Source organism: Saccopteryx bilineata, chromosome 8 (assembly GCF_036850765.1).
Source record: "Saccopteryx bilineata isolate mSacBil1 chromosome 8, mSacBil1_pri_phased_curated, whole genome shotgun sequence".
NCBI classification, from domain to species: domain Eukaryota; kingdom Metazoa; phylum Chordata; class Mammalia; order Chiroptera; family Emballonuridae; genus Saccopteryx; species Saccopteryx bilineata.
In genome coordinates, this window is record NC_089497.1 from 30,324,789 (window position 1) to 30,347,955 (window position 23,167).

The following is a 23,167-nucleotide window of genomic DNA, read 5'->3' on the forward strand; positions in this document are numbered from 1 at the left end:
TGAATTTTTATTTCTTCTGTAATTAATATATTGGAAAGAATGATCCTGCCTGCTATATTCCCTCCTTCTAGCCTTTTCCCAATGTGTTTTAATGTTACCTCAGTCTTAGATGTGCGAGTCCCAATCAGGGAAAGATGAAGGCTCCCCTGATCTGGGGTGGCCCCAGGAAGTCACTTTGGAGGTGAGTTTTGGGCCTGGGTCTGCCCTCTTCTGTGTTCCCGGCCCCCCTGTGTCATTCCTGGGGGGGTTAAAGGGGAGGGGAGCATATCCTTCACTAAATAGGCTACAATGAGAGGAACTAATGCTTTGACATTTCTGGAATGGAAGTCTTTCTCACTACATAAGCCTTAAATACAGTGTGTCTGTAAAGTCATGGTGCATTTTTGACCCATGGAAAGCAACAAAAGATGATAGAAATGTGAAATCTGCACCAAATAAAAGGAAAACTCTCCCAGTTCCATACCTATTTAGTGCAGTTCGATGTGGGCTCACACACAGATTTTTTAGGGCTCCTAAGGTAGCTATCCCGTATAGCCTCTACAGACTCGTCACTGACTGATGGCCTACCAGAACGGGGTTTCTCCACCAAACTGCCGGTTTCCTTCAACTGCTTATCCCACCGAGTAATGCTATTCCTATGTGGTGGTGCTTCATTATAAACATGCCGATGTTCACGTTGCACTTTGGTCACGGATTTGAATTTAGCGAGCCACAGAACACACTGAACTTTCCTCTGTACCATCCACATCTCGACTGGCATGGCTGTGGGCTGCTCCGCTGTATACATGGTGTTAAGTCATCATCTGCACATGTGCACATGCTGCCACATCATCCTATAGAAACTGGGAGGGTTTTCCTTTTATTTGGTGCAGATTTCACATTTCTATTGTCTTTTGTTGCTTTCCTGTGACCGGTCAAAAGTGCACCATGACTTTACGGACACACTGTAGAATAATTCATTTTGCCAAATAGTTTGAAGTAGGACAATATTAACTTGAAAAGGATTAATGGGGTAAACAAAGAATATTCTATGTGTATAACCACTATATCTAATCTTTATGTGTGTGTGTTGAAGTACCAATCATCTGTAAAATTGGTACTTTAATTGTACTATTAGAATTCTGCATTCTGCAAACAGAAGTTCTTTTGACATTTGAGAAGGTACAGTTGATTCTGAGCCTAAGATATTAAAACAACTTTTTAAGAGATGTCTCAACAGTTCCACATAAAAATTATAAAAGTGAAAAGAGTTGATGCTCAAACTCTAGAGGAAAACAGCGGGCTGTACATTTATTCTGTAGGCCTTAAATATTATTTCACAGAGCTCAAACAAATCTGACATTCTCAGTAATCTTTAAAGCGGTTGTAGACAAAATGATTCTCTTTATGATAGTCATTAGGAATATAGTAATTAGTGGTAGAATGCTGTGATGTGAGAATACCCAACATCGATGAACAATAGTAACTTAGGAACCAAGTTAGAAAACAAATTAAGTCTTTTGAGACAAAAGAGAACAAATAGCATTGTTCTGGGCTTTTAATAACTCAAAGAATACAAAGCTGTTATAAGACAGAACATATAATAAAAGCTGACTTGTTAATGTAAGGAAGATCGTTGCTCTAAATAAGCTTTGGTGCAGTGGTCCTTTTTAAGTCTTCGAGTGCTCTTTGAAATGAACACTGGGATACTAACAATAAAATGACCAGCTATGCAGAGACCAAAAACAACACTTGACACATAAGCGTATAGAAAAGCAGTCTGAACAGAGTGATTAAAAAAATAAGATGTAAAGAGTAAGATATATTAGAAATTGACTTACAGTATACGTGCCATCTCAAGAATGCTTTTACCCTTCAAAAACTGCTCAACTTTCCTCCCCCAACCCTGGCAGATAATTGCTTCCATCTTTGTGTTCCTTAAGACCTTATACAACACTGCTTTATAAAGTTCTTATTACCTCGTTTCACATGACCAGTTGTTTTAGTGTCTGACCTCCTGAGCTGATTATGAGCAACTTGAAGGGAGAAAACACCCATTATCTCCACTGGTCTCTAGCCTATGATAGCTACCCAATTGAAGTATTTTATGGACTCTCATGCACTGTTTTGAACTTGTGGGTGCCAGACCACATTACCCACATTAGTGCCTGCTAAACAGAAGCTTTCTGGACCTGGTTCCAGATCTACTGAATCAGAATCATTAGGAGTGGAGTCTACGACTTTATACCTAAGAAATATTCAAGGTGATTCTTAAACACAATAAAGGTTAGAATCACTGTTCTCATTTGTTTATCTTAACCAACTTTATATGTTATGCTAACTTCTTAAAAAGTTTGAAAATCACTTCTAAATTTGAACTTCTTAGAAGTCGTCTAGCCTGGATCTCACAAAATGTTAGACATTCATTTAGACTTCTGGGTTCTTCCTATTCTGAGTCCCCATTCCTGAGATATGTTCAGAATTGGGTCAGATGTTGAAGATGGGGTGAGAGTCAGGTTTTGTTCACAGAGACACCTGTTTAAGTGCATCTGTTCTCATCATCTTTCGTGCAGCCATAGCTGTGACTTGCAGCCTTTGCTTCACAGCCGGGCTGAGGTTTTGTGTGAATACAGCCACCCCCACTGGCATTCTGCTAGATTACTTCTGCTTCCTCTCTGTCAACCACTCCGGCCCCCGTGCTAAGCAGGGACTCATCAGGATATGTAGCATGTAGCACAGCAAATGTAATCTCTGTACGTATATGCTCTCCTGATGAGTCCTAGCATAAATGGCAAATATGAAACAAATTGTTTTTCATTAATCCTATCAGAGTCATATACTTATTTGTTAGAAAAAAAAAGACACTTTGGTCCATTTCTTATTTGACTATTATAAAAGTGTATAATCACTGAAATAGTACAGTTTAAAAGATCTGTTTGTACTCTGAGAGTTAATGATTTTTTAAAAACTTCTGACAGTTAACTGGAGAGTTTAGTGCACTATAATGTGATATATCATGCCAAATTGTGTTTGCTGTTACCAGGGTCCTCCCTGTCTTCATTTAATAGGTTGTTTCCCTTGGTACCCCATATTTATAGAAACAGCAGTGACATTACTCTTCTAAGCACATACTTTAAGCCTCTTCATAATGGTTGATTTAATCTGGATTTAAGGTGTTCATAACAAAAGTTGTTTATTTATATTGGTATTTCTAGTACCCAGCACTGTGGCTGGCATATAATAGGTGGTCAATAAGTGTTTGTAGATCTGAACTGAATTATGCTTGACTTTTGAGCCATTTCCAATGAGTAGGGACTTTTTGCAAACTTCTTAGACAGTTTCCATTCCTCATGATTACTGTTTATCATTGAAACACCACAAGTTTGTGTTGCTGTGCCTTTTCCAATCAGACTGCACACAGCCTTCCTCCTTTCCCTTGGGCCTTCTGCATTCCCCACTATCTCTCTCTCTTGTACATTGTCTAGGCTGGGGGATACATAAATTCCCCCTGAAACTTTAATGCTGTGGATCTATGACAACATATTTTGGAGTTACATTATTTTTCTTCTGGCAGAATTATGAATCATAAAATTTTAGAGCTTCAAGAGGCAATTAGTGATCACGCAGTACAACCATTTCACCAATGGGAATACAGAGGCAAAAGGAAGAGTCATTTACCAAAAAGTCACTCACTTTGATGATTTTAAAATAAAAGACAATTTAAATGTAAACTTCCTGTATACATGTGGTCCATTCACTGTCCTTCAGAAGCATGGTCATGTAAACAACTATAGTTTGTTACTCTGTGTAGATTTGACATGAATTGCTAAAAGGAAAAAGAATTTTATTTATTTTATTTTTAAAAAAACTTAAAAAATTTTAACTACAGTTGACACACAATATTACATTAGTGTCAGGTGTATGACATAGTGATTAGATATTAATATACATTACAAAGTGATCACCTTGAAAAGTCCAGTACCTATCTGACACCATACCTAGTTATTAAAATATTATTCATTGTAATGAATAAGTATATATACTTATATCCCCTTGAGTAATATTGTAACTGGCAATTTGTACTTAAAATTTTATAAGAGTTTGAGTTAAATTGATGACATGCTGGGAGCAAGATCTCAAATGCTATATAATTTGTATTTTTTTTCCTTTTTTTTTTTTCTTGAGAGAGAGCGAGGAAAGGAGAGAGAGAGAAAAAAAGAGAGAGGTATCAACTTGTTCTACTGTAGCTGTGCACTCATTCATTGCGTCCCACACATGTCCTGACTAGGGCTTGACCTGGTGACCGTGGGATTAAACCACTGACCTCAGCGCTCCAAGAGGATGCTCTGTCCACTGTGCTGCTTGGCCAGGGCCATAATTTGTATTTTTAAATTTCTTCACTATTTTCACCCAACTCCCCAACCTTGCTTCCATCTGGCAGCCATCAGTTTGTTCTCTGTATCTATGAGTTTGTTTCTGTTTTGTTTGTTCACTTTGTTTTTTAGATTTCACGTGTAAGTGAAGCTATATGGTACTCATTTTCCTCTGTCTGACTTATGTCACTTTGCATAATATCCTCTATGTCCATCCATATTGTCAAAAATGGCAAGATTTTACTCTTTATATAGGTAATATTCCATTGCATATACACACCGCTTCTTTATCCGTTAATTTATTTTATTTATTTATTTATTTTTTTTACAGAGTCAGAGAGAGCATCAGAGAGAGGGATAGACAGGGACAGACAGACAGGAATGGAGAGATGAGAAGCATCAATCATTAGTCTTTCGTTGCGCATTGCAACACCTTAGTTGTTCATTGATTGCTTTCTCATATGTGCCTTGACCGCAGGCCTTCAGCAGACCGAGTAACCCCTTGCTCGAGCCAGTGATCTTGGGTCCAAGCTGGTGAGCTTTTTGCTCAAACCAGATGAGCCTGCACTCAAGCTGGCGACCTCGAGGTCTCGCACCTGGGTCCTCCGCATCCTAGTTCGATGTTCTATCCACTGCGCCACCACCTGGTCAGGCCTGTTAATCTATTTTTTTTAATAAATTTTTATTAATGTTACTGGGATGACATTAATAAATCAGGGTACATATATTCAAAGAAACATGTCTAGGTTATCTTGTCATTAAATTATGTTGCATACCCCTCGCCCATAGTCAGATTGTCCTCTGTCACCCTCTATCTAGTTCTCTGTGCCCCTCCCCCTCCCCCTAACTCTCTCCCTCCCTCCCTCCTATGTCCTCCCTCCCCCCACCCCTGGTAACCACCACACTCCTGTCCATGTCTCTTAGTCTCGTTTTTATGTTCCACCAATGTATGGAATCATGTAGTTCTTGTTTTTTTCTGATTTACTTATTTCACTCCGTATAATGTTATCAAGATCCCACCATTTTGCTGTAAATGATCTGATGTCATCATTTCTTATGGCTGAGTAGTGTTCCATAGTGTATATGTGCCACATCTTCTTTATCCAGTCTTCTATTGAAGGGCTTTTTGGTTGTTTCCATGTCTTGGCCACTGTGAACAGTGCTGCATTGAACATGGGGCTACATGTGTCTTTACGTATCAATGTTTCTGAGGTTTTGGGGTATATACCCAGTAGAGGGATTGCTGGGTCATAAGGTAGTTCTATTTGCAGTTTTTTGAGGAACCACCATACTTTCCTCCATAATGGTTGTACTCCTTTACATTCCCACCAACAGTGAATGAGGGTTCCTTTTTCTCCACAGCCTCTCCAACATTTGCTATTACCCGTCTTGTTGATAATAGCTAATCTAACAGGAGTGAGGTGGTATCTCATTGTAGTTTTGATTTGCATTTCTCTAATAACTAATGAAGCTGAGCATCTTTTCATATATCTGTTGGCCATTTGTATTTCTTCCTGTGAGAAGTGTCTTTTCATGTCCTCTTCCCATTTTTTTATTGGATTGTTTGTTTGTTTGTTGTTGAGTTTTATGAGTTCTTTGTATATTTTGGATATTAGGCCCTTATCTGAGCTGCTGTTTGAAAATATCATTTCCCATTTAGTTGGCTGTCTGTTTATTTTGTTATCAGTTTCTCTTGCTGAGCAAAAACTTCTTAGTCTGATGTAGTCCCATTCATTAATTTTTGCCTTCACTTCTCTTCAGGCCTGTTAATCTATTGATGGATATTTAAGTTGCTTCCATATCTTGGCTATTGTAAATAATGCTGCAAAGAACATAGGGATCCATACGTTTTTTAATTGGTTTTTTGGGATTTATTTGATATTCAGACTTGAAATTTCTGGGGTTTTTGTTTGTTTGTTTGTATTGCTGGGTTCTTTTTTTTTTTCTTTTTTTTTTCTTTTTTCTTTTTTTTGTCTTGTTACAGCCTTGGTTTGAAAGTCTATTTTGTTTGATATAAGTATTGCTATCATAGCTGTTTTTGTTTCTTTGTTTCAATTTACATGAAATATCTTTTAGGAAAGTCCACAGCATGAACCAAGACAGGTCGTTTGTATGGAAAAGCTATTGGAAGCACGTTGGGTGGTGTAGGGCCTCAGGGAATCCCCAGGGCAGGGTAAATGTGTTAGCCAGGTTGATAGAGACTCAGATATGGCACTTGCTTGTGTCTGTAGGCTGGGTCGGGGGAGTACTAACAAAGGACAAAGGAATCTGCCTGCATTTCTGTCTGGGAGAAAGAGGTCCCTCTGGTCCTCACCCAAAGCCAGAAAAATTCAGTTTCTCTCTATCTGTCCCCAGTGCTTTTTGAGTGGCTGCCCCAGCCCTGGCGTTCAGGGCAAGTGAGTCTATCAGCCAGTAAATCAGTGTGAGGGCCCTTTAAGAAGAACGCCTGGGACTCGAGCAGCCAGCCCTCAGTCTCATTCAGCCACTGCACCCATTGATTCTCACAGACACAAGTTATGGGGAATTCTCTTCCTGGCACTGGAACCCTTGGTTGGGAAGCTTGGTGTGAGGCTGGGATCCCTCACTCCTCAGGGAAGACCTTTGCAGCTGAGACATCCCTCCTGATTTTCAACCTTTACACAGGGGTGTGGAACCAGCTCATTTTGTGTGTCCACCCCTCCTACCAGTTTCCTGGTGGCTTTTTCTTTATAGCCCTAGTTGTAGGACTTTTGTTCAGCTAGAATTTTGGTGATTCTCAAGGGCGACTGTTCTATAGTCTGTTGTCATTTTGAAGTGGTTATGGGAGAAGGTGAGCGCAGCGTTTTCCTACTCTGCCATCTTGAGGAAGGAGTCATTTTGGATGTACTTTTCTATTTGCCTTGTTCTTGGTTAACTTTCCTATTGTTCTACAGTGAATTGATATGAGGATATTTTTCAAATGATACTCTTTTTTTAATTTTTTTTTAAGAATGGTTGTGGATTGGAACCCAGAGCTTGCATATATTTCTATTTTTCTCCTTTGTGCACTCCTAGGTTCACAAGGAAAACTACCATAACACAATTATATGAGAAAAATATAATGTAGATATACCTTGCTTAACATAATTTCTAGTTCCTAAAAAATGCGCAATTAAAAAATGTTTAGGCCCTGGCCGGTTGGCTCAGCGGTAGAGCGTCGGCCTGGCGTGCGGGGGACCCGGGTTCGATTTCCGGCCAGGGCACACAGGAGAAGGGCCCATTTGCTTCTCCACCCCCCCTCCTTCCTCTCTGTCTCTCTCTTCCCCTCCCGCAGCCAAGGCTCCATTGGAGCAAAGATGGCCTGGGTGCTGGGGATGGCTCCTTGGCCTCTGCCCCAGGCGCTAGAGTGGCTCTGGTCGCGGCAGAGCGACGCCCCGGAGGGGCAGAGCATCGCCCCCTGGTGGGCAGAGCGTGGCCCCTGGTGGGCGTGCTGGGTGGATCCCAGTCAGGCGCATGCGGGAGTTTGTCTGACTGTCTCTCCCCATTTCCAGCTTCAGAAGAAAAAAAATTAAAAAGAAAAAAATTTTTTTCTAAAAAAAAAAAATGTTTAGCGTGACCAGGCGGTGGCTCAGTGGATAGAGCGTCAGACTGGGATGCAGAAGACCCAGGTTCGAGACTCGAGGTCGCCAGTTTGAGCACAGGTTCATCTGGTTTGAGCAAAGCTCACCAGCTTGGACCCAAGGTCGCTGGCTCGAGCAAGGGGTTACTCAGTCTGCTGAAGGCCCATGGTCAAGGCGCGTATGAGAAAGCAATCAATGAACAACCAAGGTGTCACAAGAAAAAACTGATGATTGGTGCTTCTCATCTCTCTCTGTTCCTGTCTGTCCTTATCTATCCCTGTCTCTGACTCTCTGTTTCTGTAAAAAAAAAAATGTTTAAGTAGATTAGACAATTTGGTATGAAAGGAAATTCTCATATTAAGAGTTATAATATCTGCATATCTGTATTTTCAATTGTTGGTTTATTTAAACTGTAATGTAACCATAACACTGCTGAAACTAGAACCATCCTTAACAAATTAAACCAGAGGTCTTGTTCAACTTGCTTTTAAATCTAAATTGCATAATCTGTATATGGTTGCACTTAGTTATCTTTAATATTTTGTGAAAATATTTCAGCTACTGTTTCCCAAAGAACAGAGTACGATGCAGAGATAAATAAAAAATACAGTTCTGTGCTTGGAGGTACTGCATGGGATGAGAGAGGGGAAGTCCTCCGTGCTGAGTGCACAGGATGGCCACAACCTCAAACACGCAGACACTTCCAGGTCCACACTAAGTTGATAAGTGAAGTGTGTCTTGTGTGTTCTCTAGGCATTCTGTGGACTTGATGGGTGGAAGCAACATCTTCCTTTGGCTGTCTCCCCAGAAACATCCCTCCTGAATCATGCAGACTTAAGTATTCTCAAGCGGAGCTAAACAAGGATGTCTGAAAGCTGGTCCTCGTAAGTCTTTCCAAGTCATTTGAATTAGTCCAGAGGGTCCTAAAACCTGCTGAAGTGAGCAGAGACACCTACCTCTATAAATAACATTTCCACCTTCCAAGGGAAATCAGGAACATATGCCCTGGCTGGCTTGCTCAGTGGATAGAGCCCAGCCCTGCAAATGGAACCTCCCTGGTCGATTCCTGTCAGGGAACACAAGAGAAGGGACCACCTGCTTCTCTTCTCTTCCCTCTTCCCCTTCTATCCCTCTTCCCCTTCCACAGCCAATGGCTGGATTGGTTCCAGCAACTTGGCCCTGGTGCATCAGCCTGGTGCTAAAACCAGCTCAGCTGATCCCAGCATTGTCCAGGACAGGTGGATCCCCCTGTCTGTCTCACTGTCTCCCCTCGTCTTACCTGGAAAAATAAAATATAAAATAAAATAAAATAAAAGCTGTATATATACACACACACACACACACACACACACACACACACAGACCACAGTTAAACATTTCATTTTTTATTTTTTTTTAACTTATTTATTTTTAGAGAGGAGAGACAGAGAGAGGAGAGGCCGAGAGAGAGAAGGGGGAGGAGCTGGAAGCATCAACTCCCATATGTGCCTTGACCAGGCAAGCCCAGGGTTTCAGGGTTTCGAACCGGCGACCTCAGCATTTCCAGGTCGGCGCTTTATCCACTGCGCCACCACAGGTCAGGCTACAGTTAAACATTTTAGATGTTCAACAAATATTTTCAAATACTAACAATTTAATAATTGTTTACTATGCCTCAGGCCCAATGCTGGACATTTAATAAGTATTTTTTTCTCATTTAATCCTCACAATGACCACTTAGGATAGGAGCTGTTAGCAACATCTGTATTTTGGAGAAAACTGAAAGTTAAAGAAGTTAAGTAAATTGTCTATTGTCACAAAGCTAGTCAGCTCACCCCAATATTAAAGTTTGATAAGTCAGTTATTCACCCTGAGCTCAGTTCCCTTGTCTTTGAATTGAAATTGTGTCTTCCTCTTTAAAACTGCAAAACCTGAATTCTACAGGTCACAATCAACGACCAGCAATAAACCGGAGACAGTTCGCCTTAATATGTAGACCCTTGTCCCTTCCTTCGTAAAATATAAGAACACATCAGCCCAGAACACCCTTTGCACGCTGCAGATCTTTTTCTCCGGAGCTGAACTACATCTCCCGTAAGGCCCCGCTCCGAGCCTGCGATTCCCACCGCCTTCTCTCTCAGCTTTCTCTCTGCCCCTCCTACAACTCCCACAAGCCCCCTCGGCCCCGGGTCCTGGCCAGGCCTGGGGCGGAGGCCGAGGCCGAGGCGCGGGAGTTGTGGAGGGGGCGGGCTCTGCGGGGAAGTGCGTCAGAGGAGGCGCGGAGCGAGTAGGGTGCTGTGGTCTGAGCTGGAGGGTGAAGCTGGCGGAGCAGGAGGATGGGCGGTGAGTGAGCTGGGCCGGCTGGGCGCTGGGCCGGGGTCGCGTAGCCGTTTGACGTTTGCAGAGGCTATGGGAGGGGTCTCCGCCCCGCGCGCGGCCGGGGTGGGCGGGCTCCGAGCCCGGCGCTGCGGCGGGGCTTGCTCTCCGGCTGAGCGGTCCGGTGAGGGGCCTGGCTGGGTCCCGGGGGCCCCGGCTCGGCGGCCGCGCAGGGCTCCCCCACCCGAGCCCCGGCTCGTGTCCACCCTCCCGGCGCCGGGCGTCCGGCCTGGGAGAGCCGCCGCTCCCGGCCGCGGGACCTGCTAAGGTCATTTGAGAGCACCGGGGTGGAAGAGGGTTAAATACAAAGCAGAAAAACCAAACACCAACCCAACTTGCGGAGTTCTCGTTAATCGCTGTCATTGCCTTGATCTCAGTCACTCCCCGTCCTCGCAACTCAGCCCCGGCGTGCGAGCCTGTGTCCGCGCTCCGCGGCGCGTGCGGTGCGGCGCCGGCTTTGACTCAGCGGGATCCGCTTTGAGTCATTCTGCCGCGGCCATTGACGACCGCCACCGCCCGGCCCGCGCCCCGGCGGGGCTCCGAGTTTGTCTGATTCAGCTGTCTTTACGGCCGAGGCGAGGTCATCGAGTTCGCAGACGAGGAAGTTCAAAGTCTAAGGAATGGGGAGGGTAGATGGGAGCGGAGGATTTGGCCGCGTAAAGGCGCTCGGCTTCGCTTGGGTGGATTAGGGCAGGTCCATCTAGCTCTATGCGTTATTCTCCTGGCTGTTCTGTGCGCCTAGAACAACCTTTCCCTGCGGATTCACGCGGACCTTCAACTCGGTCTTCCTGACTTGAAACCTTGTTTCCGAAGATTTCCTTCTTCAGAGGAAAGTGGGAGGAGCGGGTTTCCTTTGCTTCCTTTTTCCTATGCCCTTTTCACACTAAGACCCAAACCACTTAATGCTCTGCAGCTTGAATAAAAAAATTCAGTCTGTAATGTAAAATTTATGCATGGTACATTGCTGACTCTGGGCATGTCTGTTGTTTGTATCTGTAATGTGTATGTCCTTTTCAGTGTTGTCTGTTTTAGCGTGCAGGTGATAGACTAGAGAACAAGACCTCTGTCTCCGTAGCATCCTGGGTATGTGAGCCTTCATTAAGTACTTTTATGATAATTTTTGTTTTGAACTTCATTTCAAACATGCTTTAAAGAACACTCCTTAATGATTAGACATTGTTTTAAATATCCAAAGGCTGGGGAATAAAGGGTGATTTGAAGATAATTTCATTCAAAACAACCTTTATTTGTCCGTGATTGAGGCTAACTTTTCTTCAACTTTTATACAGAGCAGTCTGAATGCCAGAATGGATAACCGTTTTGCTACAGCATTTGTCATTGCGTGTGTGCTTAGCCTCATTTCCACCATCTACATGGCTGCCTCCATCGGCACAGACTTCTGGTATGAATATCGAAGTCCAGTTCAAGAAAATTCCAGCGATTTGAACAAAAACATCTGGAACGACTTCGCTAGTGATGAGGCAGATGAAAAGACTTACAATGACGCACTTTTTCGATACAATGGCACAGTGGGATTGTGGAGACGGTGTATCACTGTACCCCAAAACATAAATTGGAATAACCAGGAAAAGACAGGTATTTCTCTTGTAAACCTCTGTCCCCTTTACCTGTTCAACAGTAGACAAAGGGATGTGATGATGGCCAGCTTATGTATAAGTAACTTTGTGAGCTCTCTTTCATTAAAGGAATATACCTTAGGTGTCTCTTCTCTCCCTACTCCCTTCTCCCCGCCTTCCTTCCGTGACTTACCATTATACATACTCCTAAGTATTGGTTGGATGAGTAACTGTCCTTATCTTGGGAAAGACATTTTAAGTCTTTGTACTTATTTACCTATTCATTAAAAGCCTTTTTATTAATCTCACACATCATGAGGAAATAATTGGTAAAAAGAACTAATATCCAAAATCAAGTCAACAAATATGAATAGATAGTCCTTGTATGTGTTAGCTGTGTTTTAGTAGATATTATTTCACTCTAAGTCTTAGAGGATATAATTTGACCCACTCTACATTATAGGTTAAAAATGCGCAGTACAGAAGAAAAATGATCTTAGAAATTGTCTCTCAGGTTTACTTTGCAAGCATTCTTAACATTTAAAAATTTAAATTTCCAGTTATTAAAATGGAAACTTTAGAGTTCTTTGTAAGGAACAACTTTACATTTTGTTTTTATTTGTGACTACTTCTGTTGGCGTCTTGATGAGAATCAGATCACAGCCTAATAGCTTGAGTTGCCACATATCAGAGGAACGGTAGTTGTGATTTGGAAAACAGAAAGTTTAGAAGTGGGGAAAGTTGGTCAAAATTTATTGTAAAATGTTTAACTCTGTGAGAGCATAGGAGTACTTGATATTTGAATCTTAGTAACCATTTATCATTCATTCAACAAATATTTATTGAATGTCTCCATATTCCAGGGCGTAGTAGCTTAGAGCACATCGGAGGCAGAAATTCTTACCCCTGGGGGATCTGCTTACATTCTAGTAAGGGGTGATAAGTAATTAACATAAGTATAGCAGTATAAACAATAATTATGCAGCATGTTAAAAGATGACACGTGTTACGAATCAACAGAAAAATAAAGGGGAGATGGAAATACATATGATATTGGTGGGCATAAGTTGTGGTAGTGCTATAGGCAGGAAGGATATTCTTCAGCAAGACACCACTGGAGTAAAGACCTGATACAAGTGAAGGTGTCGGCCATATAGGTAGTTGTGGAGGCAGAGGGAACCGTTTAGGTTGGAAGGAACAGCTGCTGCAGGGCCCTATGTTGGGAGCATGCCTGAAATCGTCAAGGACCAGTAAAGAAGCCGCTGGGCTGGAATGGAGGGAGAGGGAGTAGGTATTCTGTTAGAGACAAATGTACTCTGGAAGCAGAAGTAGGACAAATCATGCAGGATTCTCTAGGCGTGATGAGGATTTTAGTTTTTACTCTGAATGTGGTGGAACCATCAGGGGCTTTGAACAGAGGAGTGATGACCCGGTTTCCCAGGCTGATACGGTGAATGCAGGTGGCAGGCAAAGGTGGAAGCCAGGAGACTAGTTAGGAGGCTTACGATTCAGGTGAGAGATGGTGCGACTCAGACCAGGGTAGTAGGACTGAGCACGGATTCTAGATATAATTTTGAAGGTAGAGCCTCTCGGATTTCCTGATGGAACACATGTGGTCAAGAATGACTCGAAAGTTTCTAGGCTAAGAAACAAAGGGTGGAATTGTCATCACCTGAGGTGAGGAAGATGGCAGGTAGAATTGGTTAGGGAAGAAGATCTTGTTTCCTGTTTATTTCAGTTTTTGTTCCCTCCTCCTTCCTAGTCTTCTTACATATCTTTTTTTTTTTTTTTTTGTATTTGTATTTTTCTGAAGTGAGAAGCAGGGGGAGGCAGTCAGACTTCCGCATGTGCCCGACCGGAATCCACCTGGCATGACCACCAGGGGGCGATGTTCTGCCTGTCTGGGGCACTGCCTTGTTGCAGCCCCCTGGAGCCATTCTAGCACCTAAGGTGGAGGCCAGGGAGCCATCCTCAGCCCCCGGGCCAATTTTGCTCCTACGGAGCCTTGGCTGTGGGAGGGAAAGAGAGATACAGAGAGGAAGGGGAGAGGGAGGCGTGGAGAAGCAGATGAGTGCGTCTCCTGTGTGCCCTGGCTGGGACTCGAACCCGGGACTTCCACACGCCAGGCTGACGCTCTACCACTGAGCTAGCCATCCATGGCTACATATCTGTTCTTATGTATTGTGCTGCTTCCACTGTTTTTCCCTTTCTTGTGCCCGTATCTAAGCCTGCCACTGAGAACCACTGGCATCTATTGAGCATAGATCCTACATGTCAGTCAGTGAGGTTGCTGTCTCCTCTGGGAATATCTTTCTATGTCACTTTTTATTTCAGAGAGTAATTTCTTGAATTATTGGTTTTAGAGAGAGGAACCGAGAGAGAAAGAGGCAGGAGCATAGTTTCGAACCAGCAACCTTTGCACATTGGGATGATGCTCTAACCAACCGAGCTTTCTGGCCAGGGCTTTGAAAGAGATTTTTGTTGAATTCTTATGATTAAAACAACAAGCAATCATTGTTATTTTTGTTCCAGAATCGTTTGACATGGTCACGAGATGCAATGGTTTCACATTAAATGAGCAGTTCATGGAGAAGTATGTCGATCCTGGAAACCACAACAGTGGGATTGATCTTCTTCGGACCTGTAAGTACTTTGGTATCAGCAGGACAATTAGGGGAAAAATAGGCAGTGATTTTTCATTTTTTTGAATTCTGATTTTGGAACATTCTGTCAACTTGAAATAAGATCTCTTAACAGTATTTCAACAAATTGATCTGTTGACAATGTATATTAGAAGTTAGGTACATACGTACCAAATTGCAAATAGGAAGTTGAGAGAGGCAAAAATAACACAGTGGGTGACAAAATCCAGACGCTTCAAAAGGTGTGACTGGCTCTGGCGGTGAGCTTTGCTGGTCCGAGGCTGTCCCGGAACGCCTGGCTGCAGCTTTAGTCCCGTCAGGACACGTGCAGGAGGGACCTGGGGGCGCACAACTAAGAGGAACAGCCAATGAATGTGCCCTCCCATCTATTTAAAACCTTTCAATTAAAAAATAAGATGTTATTAGAGAGTCCATTTAAAGAGGGAATTTAATAGGGATTAATAAATACCTGTATTAGAGTTAAACACAAGCTACCTGAGTTCAGATGGGGATGTGTGAAAACAGGTGGCTGCAAGCTCTGTATGAGTCAGTTGAATGTCAGTCTTAGGTGGTAGTAACAAAAGTGTGGGTGTCGAAAGTTAATGAATGTATGTATAAATATTAGGAGCACCCTGTTCCTGGAGGGTCAAGCCACCCAGGAAATACTGTCTTCAGATATGGACATAGTTTCCAAACCACAGAGACTTACTGGGTCTTTCCTGGAAGAGTGACCGTGTCATGAGAGGAAACATGGAATAAATGGCAAATTTTCAGTTTTGTGTTGGAGATGCATTAGGAAGACGTTTATTTACTACTAAATAAACGTTCTAAAAGTAAAACTAGTGTTAAATGGTAGATTTGGTTTGCAGTTGCTTTTAATACACTGCTAATAATTAAAATAGTTTAGAAATGGAATGGCATGCTTTGTGAAGTCATCAGCTTTCCTCCCATGTGTTTGAAGGACTTTCCGATAATCCAAACTACTATTGAATGTCTGGTATATACCAGGTCCTCTACTTTGTGCTTTATATATATTCTTTCAACAGGAGTTTTATCGTCATTCATTAACGTGTTCCTGCCGTAGATCCTATGAGGACTTAGATTTCTTTGTATGCCAAGCCAGCATGTTTTCCTTCGGACGCTGTCTATAGTTCAGGGGCACGTGTAGAACAGTGCCTGCCGTAGTCAGCCCTCTCCTGCTGACATCCTAACGGTTAACTGCTAGTGTCCTGTACTGGTAGCAGGCCAGAGTTAGCATTCTTTGGAGCAGTGTTCTTTAGAAAAGAAACCTTAATATTTCTCATTTTTGAGAAAAGATCTAATTAGAATATGAAAGAAAATGCCATTGTAGAAAAACTGTCTAGAATCATGGTAACATTTTTCTCTCTCACTCTTTTTAAACTCAGATCTTTGGCGTTGCCAGTTCCTCCTCCCTTTCGTCAGCCTGGGTCTGATGTGCTTTGGGGCTTTGATTGGACTCTGTGCTTGTATCTGCCGGAGCTTGTACCCCACCATTGCCACAGGCATCCTCCATCTCCTCGCAGGTGGGTCTGGTCATCCTCCTTAACATTTTACCTTCTTTCTGTTTCCCTAGAGGCCGAAGAGTTGTAATGCTTCAGTATTCATATATTACCTGTCACATTTTTTTTTTCCAAGGTCTGTGCACACTGGGCTCAGTGAGCTGTTACGTGGCTGGAATTGAACTACTCCACCAGAAACTCGAGCTGCCTGAGAATGTGACCGGGGAGTTTGGGTGGTCCTTCTGCCTGGCTTGTGTCTCGGCCCCTCTGCAGTTCATGGCTTCTGCTCTCTTCATCTGGGCGGCGCACACCAACCGGAAGGAGTACACCTTAATGAAGGCGTACCGTGTGGCTTGAGCGGGAGACTAGCTGCTTTACAACTGCTCTTTCTGTTGTTTTTTTAAGAGTAATATTTTCCTTTGTCCCCCCTCCACCCCAATAGTTTTTAATTTAACATTTTTGTTATTATTTTGTGGATATATCATTTTATCTTGAAAATCCACTTAATTTATTCACAGTTGTGTGTTTTTTTTAATACAACTAAAATTTATATGCATTACTCAGAGTGATACCATATTTCAAACAAAGTAATACGGGATCAGAGTCCAGACAGAAGGGAATGGGTAGATACTTGGCACAAATTTGTGAAATGTAACCGATAGTGGGACATGGACCCAGAGCTAGTTCTGCTGATGTCTGTTAGACTTTTCAGTAAAGTAATTGTATGTATTCAACTGGAAATTTTATGTCATTGGGAAACAGCATCATTGTCAAAACTTACGTTCACTTTCTTTATGGACAGCCAGTCAGCCAGAGGCATTAGTGCTAGTTTTCAGACTTAAGCTACATAAGGTCCTTTCCCCTAAATGTTGGTACATAGCTTCATTGAGATGAAATGTGGCAGCTGTTTCTCTACAAGAAAGAAGTGAAAAATACAGTATTTACTTGAAATTTTAACTTTGTAACGGCAGGAATTCCAGTGCAGTCAGACAAGATTTATCTATTCCCCCTCCCCCCCCCTCAAATCTCCTTAATATGTCAGGATTTTCACTACCGCCAAATCAATTTGGAAGTTTTGCTCCTCCTCCCTTAACACACCAGGCTTATTATAAGAGTGCTTTTTTTTTTTTTTTTAATACTACACCAGGGACACAGAGTAAAATTCTTCCACTGTTATCTTTTTATTTCAGCTAAGTACCATAAAGAACGTTCCACCATAAAGACCCTCTGGAGTTGGGAAACTACCACAGCTGCTGGTTGTTCCTCCTGACCGTGGTCTTTATTTCTGTGGTGAAATGATGTGCCTTTCCTTGCCTAAATCCCTTCCTGGTGTGTATCAGCATTATTTAATGTCTTCTGGTTCATTTTTTTTTTTATAAATATGTCTATAAACATTGAAGTTTTAAAAATCTTATTTATTTATTTCATTACTATAGCACTTGACAGATTTTTTAAAATGTAATTTAGTAATTTCTTACAATATCCTAAGTCTGTCTTTTATAGAAAATAAAATTGAAAATGATAAGAGACTCGGCTGATTTAAATCTCAACCCCTTTGGATAAAGAAGTACAAGCTTGTGAATAAGCGCCCCCGTGGCTCTCCGTGGGACATGTATTGTTGCTTTATAGACCTGTCTCTGTGTCCAGTGTTTGGGTCTGTGTTCTCGTCCAGGAATTGTGGTAACCTCTTGCACCCATTAGAAAATAAGAGACTCTATCTCTTAACGTTTCAGAGTTTGTTTGTTTTTTTATAAATAAATTTTTATTATAATGGGGTGACATCAATAAATCAGGGTACATATATTCAAAGAAAACATTTCCAGGTTATCTTGTCATTTAGTTCTGTTGCATACCCATCACCCAAAGAGAGATCATCCTCCGTCACCCTCTATCCAGTTTTCTTTGTACCCCTCCCCCTCCCCCTCTCCCTCCTTCCCTCCTCCCACCCTGTAACCACCACACTCTTGTCCATGTCTCTTAGTCTCATTTTTATGTCCCACCAATGTATGGAATCCTGCAGTTCTTGTTTTTTTCTGATTCACAGGTTTTTCAAGTAGTTTTGTGATCTCTGTCATACTTAATGTGGCTAGTTTTTCATAAATTCACTTAGTGACTGGATGTTTGTGTTTAATGTTATTAAAACAGTCAAGTCAGCGTTTGACTTCCGGCGAGCCAGTAGTATTACTGCACAGCTGAGGATTGCCTGTGCAATGGCTGGCTACCGAGTTTTCTCTCTCTTTCTGACTCGTGAACCTTCATTCCCTTTCAGCACCTTCTGTGGAGGGTAAACAGGAGAAATGCTAAGTGAACTAACACAGAACACTTTTTAGAACGGATTTTTTAAATTATAGAACAACAGCACTTTTTATTGGGAATTATTTTAAACAGTGGTTCCTGCCTCTTGTCACTCCGAAGTTATTTGTGACTATCATTGTAACAGCATTCTGTAGAAACTCAGTCAGAAGTGGAATTTTGTGTTCCAGCATCACCAGTAGCAAGCATCCTTTAACATGGAGAGCTAGCACCATATGCCCTGCTGCTACATAGGGATTGAAGTTGGTATTTTAAGCACGTTATGGAGTAACTGAGGTGTCCTCTCCTGTGAAGACTCTTCTTTGGAATACATAGGGCCATGTTGTTTTATTTGATGTGAAAACTAGGTTTTCAGCTGTCTCATGATTCTAAAGGGATAGAATCTTATGAATTACTGATACTTGACCATTTTAAAAATTAATACATAAAATGAATATCAAGTAAAGTCCTACTAATTTCTCTTCACCTAATTTTTGAAAGTGACCAAACTAATTTTCAGATTTTCCAGAACATGAGCTTTTTTTTTTTTTTTTTTTTCATTTTTCTGAAGCTGGAAACAGGGAGAGACAGTCAGACAGACTCCCGCATGCGCCCGACCGGGATCCACCCGGCACGCCCACCAGGGGGCGATGCTCTGCCCCTCCGGGGCGTCGCCATGTTGCGACCAGAGCCACTCTAGCGCCTGAGGCAGAGGCCACAGAGCCATCCCCAGCGCCCGGGCCATCTTTGCTCCAATGGAGCCTTAGCTGCGGGAGGGGAAGAGAGACAGGAAAGCGCGGCAGAGGGGTGGAGAAGCAAATGGGCGCTTCTCCTGTGTGCCCTGGCCGGGAATCGAACCCGGGTCCTCCGCACGCTAGGCCGACGCTCTACCGCTGAGCCAACCGGCCAGGGCGAACATGAGCTTTATGGCAACTTAAACCTGTTTTAAAATCTTAACTTTATGGTTCCTAACCTTATAACTAAACGATATGAATGTCTTCTAATCCTTTTTAGTGAAGGACTCATTTCAAAATTCCTTAGGGATAGCCATAAAACAGGTAAAATTTGATACAATGAGAAAAGTCATAATAATTCTAGTAGAATTTCTGTTCAATTAACTCAGTATCTACTATATATGTCATGATACACCAGAGTCCGAGAATTTGATAGCAGTGTGTTAGAATTTTACCTTCTCTCTCTCTCTCTCTCTCTCTCTCTCTCTCTCTCTGTGTGTGTGTGTGTGTGTGTGTATTGGAGGAAGAATAGTCTTGATGAGTCACTTATAGGTGAACTGATTTAGTCACACAAGTGGGAGGAAGACTAGCATACAACAAATTCAGAGTTTGTTTTTCTAGTCTAAAGATGACATGAAATTGTAGAGCAGCAGTTAAAACTTACAGATCCAGTCATCTTCATTTGACTCTAAGATACAGTGTGAGGGCATTTCAAAATTTAACCTTCATGTTGGCTTTCATCAGAAACAAAAACACCTGTTGAATGAACCTGCCTGACCAGTGGCAGCACTTCCTGAAGTTTCCTAGCAGCTAAAGGAGCAGGCAAAGGGTGCAGTTCTGAGATGCGACTTACTTCCCAAGCAGGCTGCAGCTTTGTCCTGGCACACACGGGCGGGGTTTATTTGTCTTCCTTTCGGCCTCCTCTACTCAGTAGGGACTAATGATTCATACCTTGAAAAGAAGAATTAAAATAAGGAAGCACATCTGTGCATAGGAATTCTTTCCCTCTTGCTTTTCACATGTTCCAACACTATTGTAATAAGATACATTTTTTCCATTGGATCAAATGATAGGCCAGTGTCCTGCAGATTCATTATGTGAAAATTCTAAATTGCAGCAAGAATAAATCAGAATGATTATTTGCTATGTAGAAGTTACAATAAGAAGTATTTAAATCCTCTTCAGTGTGCATGAATGTCTATTAGCAAATTAATATGTTATTTCACATTAACATTTACATACTTTCAGCAAATTTACATACAAGATCCAATTTATATTTTAATTTTTGCAGAGTTTAAAAATATGCACTAAGGAGAGAGTTCTCTGTTTTGTCGCTACCTTTCGAATGTCTGAGTTCCCAGGTAACGTGTCCATCCCCCTTCAGCCTCTCAGTGTCTCAGAATGCGAACAGTAGCCTGCCTCCGGCAGCCTCGGCCTGTGCCGTCTTCTGTCTGCTCAGCTGTTCTTGGTTCTGTCCACTCAGCTCTTACTCTCCTCGCTATGTTCACAGGGGACTTTGCTGCTTTTATTCCCATGACCTCCCTTGGCACCTTTCTTCACGATTCTAGCCTTATCCTTATCTGCATATGTGTGCTATCCAGTTTTCTTACTTTCAGTCTCAAGATAACAAGGGTGGCTATTCAAAACAATAAAGCAATTTTGTTTTAAAAGATGCTGTTTTGCTTTAGCTGCATGAAAGCTTTAGCCATCTCTGACTGTTGTTTTATTATTCCAAAATCTATAGTAGAATCTTATTCTCCTTCCTTAACTTCCACGGGAGGAGTTTATATTCTCAGTTATGAGGGAGTATTGAAATGAATGTTCTACTTTCTCCAAATCTCACGTGCTCCTCCCTATGAATGAAGAAATGTGTTATCTGATTGGAGAGCTTGCTGGGATCATGGCAGCCACAGAAAGTAACAAAGTGTGTTGTTAAGTATCCAGCTCAGGAGGAAGAACACTACATTTGCAATGGTGTCTGTCACTTAGTCTTTCCAAACCCCACTTTTCCCATCTGAAATGCCATCCTGCCTGCCTCAGAGATGCGCTGAGGATTGTGTTAATTGCTCAGTTTAAAGTAGCCACTCAGAAAATGCTAGTTATGACTGGCTGCCTTAAGAGGGGATGGGGTTACCAAGCCTGTGAACGTGTGGCTCTCAGCCTGGGCTACACAGTGGAATTGCCTGGAGAATGTTAGAATATTTGTGCACTAGAGATGCTGATTTAGTTGTGGCCAGGTCACCGCAACTTTTTAAACCTTTCTAAATCCAGTGGGATAGCTGTGTTTGACAAATACGTTTGAAAGCTATGTTTAAAAGCAAGAACTAGGATTCCTTCTCTCCTATGCAGATTGTTAGAAGGAAACAGTGGGCTTTGTCAAGTGAGTAGATCTGACACTTTCTAGAAGGCATTCTCTCCCATGCTTTCCAGCACTCTTCCGCTGGTGACTAGCTGTCTGAGTCGGGCCCTGATCCATCACACCACCGCTGGCTGGAGATGTGTGTGAAGAGTCTGCCTGCAGACCCAACACACTCCACTGGCTGCTCTGAAGATTCAGATTGGGCAGCAAGAAATAGGAAACCTCGTTTGTTCTGGCTTCAGTTCCAAATTACTTTTTCTAATCCAGTATTTAAATCAGGAGTCGGGAACCTTTTTGGCTGAGAGAGCCATGAACGCCACTTATTTTAAAATGTAATTCCGTGAGAGCCATACAACAACCCGTGTGCCTTACGCATTATCCAATAAAAAATTGGTGTTGTCCTGGAGGACAGCTGTGATTGGCTCCAGCCACCCGCAACCATGAACACGAGCGGTAGGAAATGAATGGATTGTATAATACATGAGAATGTTTTATATTTTTAACATTTTTTATTAAAGATTTGTCTGCGAACCAGATGCAGCCATCAAAAGGGCCACATCTGGCTCGCGAGCCTTAGGTTCCCGACCCCTGATTTAGAGGGACCCTGTAGCTGGTGTGATTAGGGTCCCTCTAAATCAGGGGTCATTTTCTGTGAAGAAAATGAAAACTTTGATCCCTGTCTGCTTATCAGTTCATTGCATTCCTACTCTTGGTTACAATCAGTAAGGACGGTGCATAAGTGATTGACATTAACCTCTGCACAAATGCTTGACAATGGACATATAAAATACTCCATTCTAGGATAAGATAGTATCTACTTTGATAGGTTATTGTGAGGGTTAAATAAGAAGGCACACGGATCCTGAAACGTAAGAGCTCCGTAAATGTGAGGTGAGAATGTAGAGGCTAGCAGCGCACAGAGGAGGTGGCCTTTGCCTGCCCCGGGTGCTCAGGGTCTAGTCCACGCAGGAATTGGAACTGTGGCGGTTTGTGTGGCCACACACCCACAGGGATTAGAACAGGCTGGTACCACATTATTGGGGAGAGTCTAATTTCCAGTTAAGGTTCATTTCAAAACAGCTTAATTACATGGTCTTTTTAACCAATCTTGCCAAAGGTTGTGTTTTTATCCTTTTTCTCAAACAGGACTGCACAAGTGTGGAATTTGTGGTCTTTTGATGATTTTGCTAAGCATCAGTTGATGATTCAAGATTAGCTGCATCAAAAATCTGTCTTTCTGTTGTTTAAATTGGATTCAGGCCCGTTGAGCGTATGGGAGGAACTCGGATTGCTGAGGCTTGTTCTCAGACTCCTGAAATCAACTACTGCCACAGGCAGTGCAATTTGATTTGAAGGGTTAAGTTTTGTAAAGTTGTTGTTGACATACAATATTAGTTAAGGTGTATAACCCAGTGAGTCAACATTTATATACCTTACAATGTGTTCACAGCAATAAGCCTAGTAACCATCTCTTACCATACACGGTCATTACAATATTATTGACTGTTTCCCTGTGCTCTGCATGGCCTCCCTGTGACTTCCTTGTTTTATAGCTGTAAGTTTGTACCTCTCATTCCCCTTCACCTTTTCACCCACGTACCCGAAACCCCTGGCAACCATCAGTTCTCTATCTGTGAGTCTGGCAGCAGATTTCAGGGACACACACCATAAGTGCAACCTTTGGGTGTTACGAGCGCTTACAATAAATTGCACAGTGGCGCTTTTCTTGTTGCCCTGGACTTAAGGAGGGTTCAAAGA

General features: G+C 42.4%; 1 protein-coding gene across 3 annotated transcripts; it reads left to right on the top strand.

The window, feature by feature from the left end:
• The first annotated feature begins 10,096 nt into the window (after nucleotides 1-10,096).
• CLDND1 (claudin domain containing 1) lies at nucleotides 10,097-17,756 on the top strand. Of its 3 annotated transcripts, none has more exons than XM_066241504.1 (6): nucleotides 10,151-10,252; nucleotides 11,325-11,368; nucleotides 11,575-11,881; nucleotides 14,395-14,505; nucleotides 15,911-16,048; nucleotides 16,161-17,756. In XM_066241504.1, exons 1-6 carry the CDS (start codon nucleotides 10,246-10,248, stop codon nucleotides 16,379-16,381), a joined length of 828 nt encoding a protein of 275 aa, XP_066097601.1. In that variant the 5' UTR covers nucleotides 10,151-10,245; the 3' UTR covers nucleotides 16,382-17,756. The 3 variants fall into 3 exon arrangements, with proteins under 3 accessions (XP_066097602.1, XP_066097601.1, XP_066097603.1); XM_066241506.1 differs by having other exon boundaries at nucleotides 10,160-10,252; nucleotides 11,303-11,368; XM_066241505.1 differs by lacking the exon at nucleotides 11,325-11,368 and having other exon boundaries at nucleotides 10,097-10,252.
• Nucleotides 17,757-23,167: the final 5,411 nt, after the last annotated feature.

What these genes read in the sequence shown, in the direction of transcription:
- CLDND1 (XM_066241504.1), top strand. An exon ending in GATTGATCTTCTTCGGACCT is followed by an intron (nt 14,506 to 15,910) that starts GTAAGTACTTTG and finishes TTTTAAACTCAG; the next exon opens with ATCTTTGGCGTTGCCAGTTC. An exon ending in CATCCTCCATCTCCTCGCAG is followed by an intron (nt 16,049 to 16,160) that starts GTGGGTCTGGTC and finishes TTTTTTTCCAAG; the next exon opens with GTCTGTGCACACTGGGCTCA.